The sequence below is a fragment of the Balaenoptera ricei genome, chromosome 20, assembly GCF_028023285.1.
Source record: "Balaenoptera ricei isolate mBalRic1 chromosome 20, mBalRic1.hap2, whole genome shotgun sequence".
Lineage (NCBI taxonomy): Eukaryota > Metazoa > Chordata > Mammalia > Artiodactyla > Balaenopteridae > Balaenoptera > Balaenoptera ricei.
In genome coordinates this window covers 42,098,476-42,111,080 of record NC_082658.1, presented here as the reverse complement: position 1 = coordinate 42,111,080, position 12,605 = coordinate 42,098,476, and the positions used below count along the sequence as shown (strand labels likewise).

The window sequence follows — 12,605 nt, the reverse complement described above, 5'->3', positions numbered from 1 at the left end:
ATATTATTTAATTTTATATGCCTCATCAAAGTATTTTTAGAAACAGGTGGAATATAAATTCTAACCTAAAAATAAAAACCACTGCATTAATCATGGACTCCATAGCGTAGAATGAGGCCGTCTATATATCCATTGCAGCTGCCTCTAGGTCTCTGAATGTTGTTTCAAAGACTTGAGCTTTGATTGCTTTAATTCTTACTCAGTAATGGCTTGTATATTTGCAGAGCAGTGCTTTCGTAGTCTTCAAGGAATTGTGGACTTCAGATAGTAGAAAAAATAGACATTTTGTTTAAAATTTTGTCCTTTTATTAAACGCTTCTTTCCCTTCTTTTCATTTCTCTGCAAACGCGTCCTGTTTTTTCCCTACCAGGTTATTTTCCCATGGTTTGATACTTCCACTGTTTAGAAATATGTTATATGGGAATATGTTCAGATGGCTTCTTTCACTCATTTTCCTTTACATTCTGTGAAGAGATATTGCAAATGGTTTCATTCCCATTCTGTTGGTGAAAAAGTTGAGACATAGTGGTCTTCAAGTTCATATCAAGCCAAGATTTGGGGCCGCCTTTAGCTAATGCCTTTGCTGCCTTATTTTTTCAAAGTTAGGTGTCTTTATTTAATCTCCATTGTGGGTGTTGGGCAGTGGTTTCATTTTGCTTATTCATACCAGCAGAAGATGTCCTGTGGGCCATATCTGTTTTTCAGGTATCCTACCAAGTACTATAACTTCTCTCCATCTCTGTATTAGCCAGCCTCCTAATTTCCTTGCCTTGTGTTCTTGGGTTACAGATCCCCAGGGATGAACCAATTCACATTCTGAATGTGGCTATCAAAACTGACTGTGATATCGAGGATGACAGGCTAGCAGCTATGTTCCGAGAGTTTACCCAGCAAAATGTAAGTCCTCAATTGGATGGAAACTGGTGATGGCCACTTTCCTTCTCGCTGTGTGTCATATCCATCCTTTTATCAGTTGCTACATATAAGGCCTATCACTGATAACGGCTATGTCTTTCACATAGTTCTGCTTGTAGGGGTAAAATTCCGAAGTGATTCAAAAGTATAAAATGCATATATTTTTTTATGTCAAGAAATTTAGACCTCAAATGTTTAAAATGTTTTAAGGAAGGGAAGTTGTATTCCTGAATCTTTTCCAGAGCTCCAGTCTGGAACTTCCAGTCACCTGCTGAATTCCCCTTGGTGACTTAACTCTGCATGTCTAGGCCCAAACTCCCCTCAGGCCCCCTCTGAGTCCTTCCATCCCAGCCTTGAAAATATCAGTTATACTTCCATCCTCCTTGCAATTTTATGTCACTTGGATATCTTGTGTTGACATCAAACTCCATATAGTTTAAATGTAAATTCCTGTCATTTTCCTTCACCTCTTCTGGTTCCCCCTCTCCCCTATGAAAAAGCTAAACAAAAACAAAAAAACCAAGTAACCAAACCCTTTGCCCCCAATCATGCAGAAATCATTGACTTCTTCCTTTTGTTTGCTGTTCCATTATTCTACCCCTCCTTCCCTACCCACCTTTCCTTCCTTCCTTTCTTCCCTCCCCCCTCTTTTCAGTTTTTAAATTCCCACTGCCATCTTTCTAGTTTAGACCCTTCCTCACCTTATACCCGCGACACCACGACAGGTTTGCTTGTGACCCTCACTCTTCCCCTCCAGATAGTTTCCATTCTGCTCACTACCACAGAATTAAATGTCTAAAGTGCCCCCTTACCAAGTTATTCTCCCACTCAACAGTGACTCTCTCTTGCCTTCAGAATACCTCCTTACCTTTATATTGGACATCAGCCTATTAATGAAGGCTAACAATCTAGCCTTTGCTGTTCCATGAAAAGACCTAAGTCTTTATCTCATCTACCTTGTTTGCTTGATCTCTTCTACTGCCCCTTTTCTGGAATGTTTTCCTCTTTCATTCTTTCTTCCCTCCCTCCTTCCCTTCTCTCCGCCCCCCCCCCCTTCTTTCTAAATCCTGCTTGTTTTAAGAACTGTCTCAAAATTTCCCTCTTCTATGAGGACTTCTCTGCGTAGCCCTAACTAAAATGTATTTTTCTCCCTTGAATTTCTAATTGGTCAGCATAAATTGATTAACAATAATAATACTTTTTATTTTTAAAGACTGTCTGTATAAATTTTTTTATTTGCACCTTACCACAATCCCATGCAGTTAGATTAGTCAGGAATTATTTCAATTGTACATGTGGGAAAAAGCTCAAGCTCGAGAGATTAAGGCCCTTTAATCACCAGCTGGTAGATGATAGAGCAAAAACTAGAATTTAAGGCTTTGATGCCAGCTCTAGGGGGCACAGATCTAGGTGCTTTAGTAAATAATACATTCCTAGCCCTGAAGATGCTTAGAGTCTAATGTTCAAAATGATCATCTACAGTTATATTTCATTACGATATATGATAGTTGCCAAAGTACCCTTCCTCAGCTGCCCTTAATGATAAGACCTATGTGTGTTCTTTGAATGGAAAGCACCTAGTCCGTAGTGCTTGTCATAAAGAACTCAATAGATTTTTAAAAATTTAATTTAGCAGTATAAACAATTAGTGCCATAGGCATTCACATCATATAACGCTAATGGTTGATACCCAGGAAAAGATGGTAATTTTATGCTTAACGTGTGTCATAGCATTTTCCCCATGATGCTGTCACAGCACATGAACTGACTGTGGGATTGTGGTGAGGAAAGGTCCTTCCAGAGAAGTAAAAGTAGGAGTCACGCCTCGGAATTTTTCCTTAGAAGAGAAATCTAACTTCCCTCTTGCCCTTGACTCATGCATGACCACATAAAGTTAACCTGAGACCAGTGACCAAGATGACCTTACTTGGAAGAGTCCTAATGTTGTGCATGGCTACTAATGCTGTTGCTTGATGGAATAATCTATGAGAGTTTCTTCCCAGGTTTTGAGGCACTAATTGCCCACATTTGATTGTTTTGACCTCAACTTTAGGCTTTTTATTACCCTCAGTTCTAAGTGACGTATATCATCACACATTGATTTAAAGAGGCAGTTTCTTCATTTTCACTATGTATATTTGTAACATTAATTGATGATAAGAAATTACCTTTTTCCTTTACTGGACTTGTAAACTGAGGCACAGAGAAACCCAGAGTCTTTGCCTGTGGCTGTTCAGTAGGGAAAGGGTAGACTGTGCCAACATTCCAAGCTTGAAGAAGCTATTTAGTGCATCACGTGCCGTGCTTACCCAGGCATATTAGGCATTTTCACCTACTTGTTTTGAAAAAAATATAAGAAAGAAAAGGAAGCAAAAGCAATTTTTAAAAAAGCTGAAGTGATAACTAGTTTTGTTTTTCACTTCATGATCATGCTCCTAGCACTTTAGAAAAAGTTTTTTTTTTTTTTAAAGCACACATTAAACTATCAAATAGGTTGATCCAAATTGTCCAAATAATCTTCTAGTCCCAGCATGTCTTTTTTTCTCTCATAGAAATTAGGATCATATATTTGTAAATGACTTGTGGAGGAGATTGAAGCAGCCAGTGTAAATGGAGTTTCTCCAGGTGCTGACGCCTAATCGCTGGGTAATAGCTGTGGACTTGCTGTGAGACCCGCATTATTACAATGTAATCAGAATCCTGTTGCTCTGCTGTTATTGTCAGCCACTTGTGGAATTTTTAAAGCAATAACAATTTTGATTTTAAATTATGGAATTATTAAAGTTATTTTCTTCCCTTGCCAGAACATAGCTATTGATGCTTGTCTTTGAAGGACTTGGCTGTAGTGGAATTCTTTCTTGGTGTCAGAAGAAATGTTTCTGTTCCTTGGCACACTGAGAGTCAGAGAACCACCAACCGGCCCACCCCACCTCTTTCTTCCTCCCTCCCTCTCCCCTCCCTTCCTCCCTTCCTTCCTTCTTTCCTTCCTTCCTCCCTTCCTTCCTTCCTCCTTTCCTCCCTTCCTCCCTTCCTCCCTTCCTCCCTTCCTCCCTTTCTTTTCTTATACTACAAATACTTGGTTATTTACCCTAATGGGTATGATACCAGTACCAATCTTTTTTTTTTTTTAATTAATTTATTTATTTTTGGCTGCATTGGGTCTTCGTTGCTGCACGCAGGCTTTCTCTAGTTGTGGTGAGCGGGGGCTACTCTTTGTTGCAGTGCGCCGGCTTCTCATTGCGATGGCTTCTCTTGTTGCAGAGCACAGGCTCTAGGCGCACAGGCTTCAGTAGTTGTGGCACATGGGCTCAGTAGTTGTGGCTCGCGGGCTCTAGAGTGTAGGTTCAGTAGTTGTGGCGCATGGGCTTAGTTGCTCCGCGGCATGTGGGATCTTCTCGGATCAGGGATCGAACCCGTGTCCCCTGCATTGGCAGGCGGATTCTCAACCACTGTGCCACCAGGGAAGTCCCCCAATCATTTTTAAATGTAGTTAAACCAAAATTTATTTATATTTGACCTGGGAATTTATTATTAGGAAATTAATTTTTTCCAGTTTTCTTTTGCTTATCCTGTTAATTTTGTTACTAAGCAACGCCATAGTAAAAATGGAAAAATAAGAGGAAATGGCCCAGGGATGTGCTTGTTTATGAGGGGTAGCCAATTTGGATTTAAAAACTATATAATATCAAGAAAGTTAAGAATTGGCTTATGGATATATCTCTCGGTTAAAGAACGTGATCCAATTAAAGTCTGGGTGTAGGTTGTGAAAGTCCACATATTTTTTCTATTTGTGTTATTCATGTATGTTTTCAGGTCATTCAATGGGTGGGATTGCTTTTCTACTTGCTGCCATGTAGCCCCTCTTTATTAGGGACCTTTAAGAGCATGTCTTTTACTTAGTTCATTAATCTGTTTCTTTGTCTCTGCCTTTTGAGATGAGAGAGCAGTACAGGATAGAGGAAGGCTTAGAGCCAAAGGCCAAAGACTCACGTAAGGGGCTGTCTTGAAACTGCTGGTCTCTTCTAATATACTGCTTGCCTGTACCAAGCGGAAGTATGAATAATCACTAAATTTAAAAGCCTGTTAGACATTGTTTTTAACAACTTTTAAAGAGAATCTTTTTAAAAATACCTTCATATAAAGTAGGGGGGAAATGTTTTAGAGCTGAAAAGGTTAGGATTTGTTAGGTCGAATTCTGGGAATGCTGTATCAGATGGTAGGTGATGTCTATAGTCTAAATAACAGTTTAGGACCTGAATTTTCCATTTTATGGAATTTCTTCTTTTTCCTCTACCTGATTTCGTTTAGCTTCTATATCAGTATTGATCTTCACATTTAAATACACGCCCACCAGTGTAATTTCTATAAGCAGAAATTGTGTTAAGGTCTACCTTGATATGTATCAGTCCTTAGAGAATTTAGTTGGCCTCATGTGACCTTTTCTCCTCCACAGAGTTCTCTTTCAGTTTTGTCCAGGTCAATATTTAAAACCTATTCTGTAAGTCTTATTCCCAGGAGCCAGGTTGAGATTTGTTTATTTGCAAATTTGAAGATACTGAGTCAAGACATAGATATCCAAAACAGTGCTTAGTGCAATCACAGCCTTCTGAGGACTGAATGGGCTAAAATTTAGGATGAATGGAGATCTCATCTAGCTTCTGTTTTTGCATGTTTGTTTGTAGAAAGCTACCCTGGTTGAGCATGGGATCCGGCGCCTTACTTTCCTGGTTGCACAAAAGGTATTGGCATGTGAATTATGCATCTCTTTAATATTTCTTATGCTGCTGCTAGAACTTTAAAAGTGAAAAATGGAATTATAATCATATGCTTACTTGTAGAATTTATGCAAAGAAATAACTGTTTTGGTATAAATTTAATCAAGAAAAAGCCTTAAAGTCATCACCTTTTACTCAATTGGTTTTTAATTTTATTAATAATTGACCTCTTCTTCTGTTTTTCCTTCCTTTCTGTCTTTTATTTGAAAGGATTTCAGAAAACAGGTCAACTATGAGGTGGATCAGAGATTTCATGTAAGTAAGAGCAACAGTGGTGAAAGATTACTTACTGTTTTATCTGTTACCTGCTGATTATTTAGAAGGGCTGGTCTGATGTTTGGTCCCTCTTCTTTGAAAAAGTATTATAATGAATATTCAGTTCTTCTATAGTGTATTCAAACTAAAGGTTTTTTTTTTCCCCTCCTTTTTTACCCTATAATGAATTCTCAGTATATGTCTGAGAAATAGTTAAGAATGAGCACATGCATTTATCCAGATGAATAAGGTAGAAGCAGGAGCTAACTAGTAATTTCTTCTGTGCACACAGCTAATCAGTAATCAAGAACTGCCAATCGTACTTGGGGTCTTGGCTTCTACCAAAGATGGATTCAAGTTCTGTTACTGAGAACTGTCAATTCTGAAGAACAATCATTTATTATTTTAAAATGCCTTATTAACAGAGCCCAAGTTGGTGTTTTCATCTTACATTAATTCTAGGAGGAGGAAATAAATAAAAATTAAGTTGCTTCTTCTCCCATTTAACTGAATTAACTACTAATATTTGTGAGTTTAAAATTTTTATTGAAAAATTTTAATAAAGAGAACTAAGTTAATAGCCTGGCATCTGAACTGTGGTGTATATGTGTATGATCATACGCAATATGATTATAGCAGTGGGGTCAAAAATCCAGTTTGCAGTCAAGATGTCATTCTCTAAAATGGCTGATTGGAGTCACAATATTTCTTTAAAAATTGATCCTAATGTGGTGAAGTAAGATTCCAAAGGATATTAAGAAGTCTTAATATTTCTGATGAGAATTTTATTTTGTTTTGTTTTTCGCAATTAAGATGATTAAGTTAGTTTTCAAGCCCTGCTCAATGGCAATAATGAAGATAACATTTGGGATGCTGGAAAGGACTTCCTAAACTCAAGGACCTGTGTGTGATTGCTTTTATTGCCCTTTTGTTTATTAGGTCTCTAGCACTTGACATTTTGTTTTCCTTCTCACGGTTCACCCTGTTGGTCTAGTCTATAGAGAAACAAGAGAGCCTAGCCTGCAGGCTAAAGAGCTAGGATTTTCTAAAACGCTTTAGGAAATGTTGTGGACTCCACAACAACGCCCCTGTGTTATTGATGTCAGGAAATCAAGCAGAGTGCAGATATATATCAATCAATAACTGTACATAGGAAACTGGAGGCAGTGGAGAAGTATGAGGAGCTTAAAGAGAACCCTGGGGCTTTAGGAAGAAAAATAAGGAGCTTAGAGAATAAAATTGATACTTGGGGATAGAGTATGAGAGCCCATGAATACATACTATAGCTGGTAGATGCTGATCAGAACTCAGGTAGACATGCTGGATCTGGGAAGAGTATTGGGCTAGGTTCTTTAGTGTTAATGTGATTTTTTTCTTTTGTAACTGCCTTTGGAATAATACATTATTCTGGGGAATAATACTGAATTTGTAAAATTGTTTTCCTTTTTCGTAATGGTTCAGACAGAGTCTTCATGTCTATAGCACATGAACTGGTTTTTTATAATAAGCATTCTATGATAAATTAAAACTCTCCACTAAAAATTTTTTAAAGCCAAAGTGCTTAATTCTCATGGACCTTGTTTTTTTTTTTTTTTGATACTTTCTATCTGTGAATCTATATCCTGTCCTAGAATACATCTATAGATTTAAAACATTTTTTCCCCCTGCTCTCTTAATATTTCTGGATTTAAGTTGAATAGGGACATGTCTAAGCAAAATCTGCTAGGAAATGAGCCCAGCAGGGGGTCTTTTTGGGACTTATTGTACAGTTTCTATTTGTAGTGGCATCAAATGGGAAATCAGTTAAATTATCAAGTGACTTGATTTGTCATAAGTGTAGGAAAGGTTGTTTTAGGACGTAGAGAACATTAAGGTTTTAGGTATGGACTGGATTTGCTCTGAAGAATTGGATGGCAGAGGAGTTAGGGTGTTTTTATGTTAGGCCCCTGAGAAATGATTAGCGGTTACGCAGGGAGCAAGGGCAACTATTACTGAACTCTGGCCAGGATCTGCAATATCCAGGAAGCCTTGGCAGGAGTTGTGCAAATCTGGGGCTCACTGTCATGGTGCTGCTCTGAGTTCCTCTGTTGGTGGTAGCTTGAAGGACGCTTAGCCTCTGTCACGTCGTCTAATGTGTGCTTGCCCCATAGTTAGTATAGTGTGAAAAAGTGGAAGCTTTCTGGGAGTGTTAGAGATGAATCCCTTGACCTCTCTGTCTTCTTGGTAATCCGCTGTGATGTATGCAGCCTCCCCTGTTCTACACTGCGAAATCCCTATATTCTCGAGTAGAAGAGGGAATGTGCGCAGGAAGGGGCAAGGAGAGGAGGAAGGTTACCAAGTTTGGTTCAAGAACAACATTGGCTGGTGTGGAAGGAGGCAGCCGTGCTGTTACGTAATCATCGTCTCTCAAACTGCTTCAGAACCAGAACAAGGCAAAAGAGGGCCAGACCGCATGGGGGTTCCTAGAGAGTGTGTTTATTGTTAGGTGTTTATTCACATGCCAGCGAAGGCTGGAATTATTTCCAAAACTTCGTTGTTTAATCACCACAGTCCCCAAAGAGCTGTTCGGCTGAATGTCTGCTGCTGCCTAAGCCTCTTGGTTCTACGTGGAGACTGTTCTGAGCGGGCAGTAGTCACCAGCATTAAGGAGGCTTGGTGATGAGTCTCTTTCCATAACCGTCTAATTAAATCAAGTACCCATAATGGGACTTGCATAATTGCTTAACATTGATTTTTTAAACAGAAAGTTTGAGGAAAAACAAGTCTAGCCTTGTAAATATCTTCTTCATATTAAAAAAAGAAAATTGAAGCCTTGAAAGCAAAAGAACAGGCTCTTTGAATTTCTGCAGCTATATAAGCTGCAGTTCTCTAGTTTTATGAGTATTGTCTCTATCTGTTTCACTCACGTTTCAGATCTAGAATTCCAAAAAGTGCAGCAGAAGGTGTTTAATTGGAATATAAGTATTACTTTATGAAGCTTTCCATATTGTTTCCAGCAAAGTTTTGTTAAGGATACTAAAATGCATGTTTCTCGGATTTCTTATCCTTTGCCGCCTAAACAAAGCATTAGGTCTAAACAACGTGATGAGATTCCAAATCACTTTTTCATCTGTAAGTTTCCTTTTGTTTCTTGTTTGTACGATTTAATGAAATTTTAAAAAATTCTGCTGTAAATCACCTAGGAGATAATTGCAGTTTTACTGATTTTATGCGAGTGACTCCCACTTTAAATGTTTTGGATCATTTGCGCCTGAAGGAAGAGCCCGCTATCGAAAACAGTTATCATGGTTAGTAGTTCATTTCTTTAAAAATAATTGATATGTCAATTATATCTCAATAAAGCTGGGGAAAAAATGGTAGTTCTGTTTGCTAGTGGATCAACTATTTGTTTTTCAGAAGGTTTGGTTTGAGATTTTGTTTTAATTACAGTCTATATAATTAGTTCTCAGTGTGTTGAGGTAAAAGAGAATTGCACCAGCAAGCTTCCAATTTCTTCATCTCATTAGGTTTTTAACACGATTATTAGTATCATAATCAGCTATGATGTTTTCTGTTGCAGGTTTTCACATTCTCTGATTTGCAGGGTGTCTTGATTGGCTAATTTAGGCAAATTATTTTGATTGTCCTGATGATGGTTGGCTGATTAGAACACAGCAGGGGTATAATTTCTTTCTGAGAAATGTTGCATTCTTTTGTTTTTTGGTACCAGCACACTAAGAGCGTTTTTCTTTGTGTACATTCAATTATGATATTTGCCTATAACACTAGTAGAATGCCTGGAAAGCAATTACATTAGTGATGGAATAAGCATGAATGCTGTTAGTGGAAAAATTGGCCGCATGAGGATGTGGTAGGATGAAGGAATTTATTAAAACTACAGAATCAGACTTTTGGATTTCTTCTTTTCTGTGTTTTCTGTATTTCTGTGATTTTTGAGTGCCAAAAAAAAGTGACTTTCTATAAAAGTCCTCAGACTTCCCTATCTCTTGAAGAATTGTTCATTAATCCTGGTTTCCCGTTACATGGAAGTTCTTGCCATCTTCTGTTCTGAATGCTTCATGCTTAAATTGAGGACTTTACTGTGGAGCTAAAAATTTATTCAAAAGTTTAAGAACGTTTGTTCATGTCATCTCATAACACCTTTTTTTTTTTTGTGGCTGCGTTGGGTCTTCGTTGCTGCACGGGGCTTTCTCTAGTTGTGGCGAGCAGGGGCTTCTCTTGTTGCGGAGCACGGGCTCTAGGTGCGCGGGCTTCAGTAGTTGCGGCACGTGGGCTCAGTAGTTCTGGTGAACCCGTGTCCCCTGCATTGGCAGGCGGATTCTTAACCACTGCGCCACCAGGGAAGTCCTCATAACACCTTTTCTTAGCTAACCTTAATGAAAGTGATTTTTCTGATTGGTAGTCTTTGCCCACCTCTGCCAAGAATTCGTCAGTCTTTTTCATTATTTGTAGTAAAGATATTTATTTCCATTCACTTGTTTGCTTTTTGTGCCTTTCAGTTACTACACATTTTCTTAATTGCATTAGTAGTAAATAAAATGTTTCTTGCTTACTTTTGTTATGTTTTTGAAGGAAAAGCATTTTGTTCCTACCACTATACACACTTGAGTAAATGGTATACTAAGTAACTATTTTAGTTAACTAATTAACTAAAGTTATGGAGGAATAGAGGAGTGTGTGATTGAAAGATTGTATCATTACTTTTCTTGACTTTTCTTTCAGAAAATTTCATGGGAGGACTTTGTTACCCTTCCTTTTTTGACTTGTGTTACTTTTTAGCTAATGCTCTGGAAGCCTACCTCTTGAGAATAAAACCAAAACAGAGACTATATAAAGCCCTGAGCATGAAATCTACTGACAACTCAGCTCAACGTCTTCCTGCTTAACCTTGAAGTCATCCCCATGCTCTTCATTATCGTTCAGGGGGAATTAGAGAATTATTTAGGACAAAACGTCATCAGTAAAAGATCAGTGCTGTGTAAATCCACTTTCAAAGGGCTTTTAAAGACCCAAGCCTGGACAAGTGGTTTCCCGGCCTTGCTAAACAAGCTCCTAGAAGCCTATTAAATGCCGTTTTACAGTTAAAATGCCAAGGAAAATGTAAAAAGATTTATTAACTGTGCAAGCTTTAGTTAAGGTGAAGCCTAAGACCTGTGGAAAGTATTCAAGAAGTTCTCCATCAACTCAAGAGCTACGAGTTTTGCTCTGTTTTTTTTTCTTTAAAGTTTTAATTTCTGGGGTTTTTGTCTTTTGTCTCATGAAAGAGAAGTCCTCTAAATAAGGAATTTGGATTAAAATAAGAATAGAGAGACTTCCCTGGCGGTCCAGTAGTGAGGACTCCGCACTTCCACTGCAGGGGGCTCGGGTTCCATCCCTGGTCAGGGAACTAACGTTCCCTGGTCAGGGAACTAACGTTCTGCAAGCCGTGTGGCACAGCTGGGGGAACGGAAAAAAAGAATAGATAGGTAACACCCTACACTTAAGAGGTAGAGATGAAAGGGTACAGGCTCTGGCATTAGAGACCCAAGTTCACCTTTGGGGGTCACAATACTTTCCTAAGAGGTTGTTGAGAGCATTCGGCGGTCAACACATGAGAGCGCCTGCCACCTACAAGGCTTTCAGTTCATGTTTCCTTCATGGTTCCTTAAGTTCATTGAGGGGTATTTAGGCAGCTAGTCCTGGTCTCTCTGTCTTGTACCAATAAGTGTTTGATTACATTGCACTCATAATGAAGAAGATGCCTTAATAAAACCTCCTATAGAGGCAAATAGTAATGACTTGATTCCAGCACTGCCGGTAGAGCTTCCCATCCGAGAAACAGGAGTATTTGGTGTTAATAAGTTAAATTTCAGAAACTAATGGACTCTGCTAATTGAATTCATCTTTGTTAATTAATAAGGTTCTAGTAAATTGATTGCTTTCTCGTGTAATGCCCTGCAAAAGAGCAGTAAGACCTAATGATTACACGTTCACTAGTTCCACCCCATTCTTTCCTATACATATAGTGGTATGAACCAAAGTAACATCTTGTACTTTTCTTTGTCTTGAAATGTCATTGTTTAAACCTTTGAAATTATTGACTTAAGAGTGAATGAGGAAAAAAAAACATGAATTGGGGATTCTATGCTGTCTGGCTAGTTTACATTTTAAGAGTTTCTTAAGGAGAAACTTGGGAAATCAGTCCAGTAACTACTATTGCAGTGCTGCAGAATTCAGGTGTATTGGTCTTATTTGCCAGGTTCTGCCAAGAGCAATACCAAAGAAGACTTTTTCCACTTGGGAGATGAAAAAATACATATTTTTTCTTTCCCTAGAACAGGGTAGCTATTAAAATTAGGTTAATAGTGTGGTGGTTCTCAAATTCGTAAGTGGGGTCAAAGTGATGGTTACCCAGAGGATCATGCATATTCCCCAGGCTAAGCCCAGGTAAGGAACATGTTTTCTAGGCAACTGTCTTCTAGATGCTTGACTGTTTCTGTACTATGTGTTTATCCCCAAAGAGCCATATATATGAAGGACTGACACATTTCCCCCCCTTCTTTAACACAGAGAGAATTCCCTAAGTTTTTCACATTCCGAGCAAGGGATAAGGTAAGAACTGATTTTTTTCCTCTTTTTTTTTTTTTAATCTTTGTTTTTTCCTTAAAAGCCCAAGAGTAG

At 38.4% G+C, this 12,605-nt stretch overlaps 1 protein-coding gene across 7 annotated transcripts in view; it reads left to right on the top strand.

Moving 5' to 3' along the window:
* ACACA (acetyl-CoA carboxylase alpha) overlaps window positions 1–12,605 on the top strand; it is a 266,475-nt gene that overhangs the window by 158,033 nt on the left and 95,837 nt on the right. For all 7 annotated transcript variants that reach the window (XM_059908198.1, XM_059908197.1, XM_059908199.1 and 4 more), the window contains 4 exons: window positions 790–897; window positions 5,598–5,654; window positions 5,901–5,945; window positions 12,495–12,536. In XM_059908198.1, coding sequence (XP_059764181.1) covers window positions 790–897; window positions 5,598–5,654; window positions 5,901–5,945; window positions 12,495–12,536 — 252 coding nt within the window. The remainder of the gene's footprint in view (window positions 1–789; window positions 898–5,597; window positions 5,655–5,900; window positions 5,946–12,494; window positions 12,537–12,605) is intronic.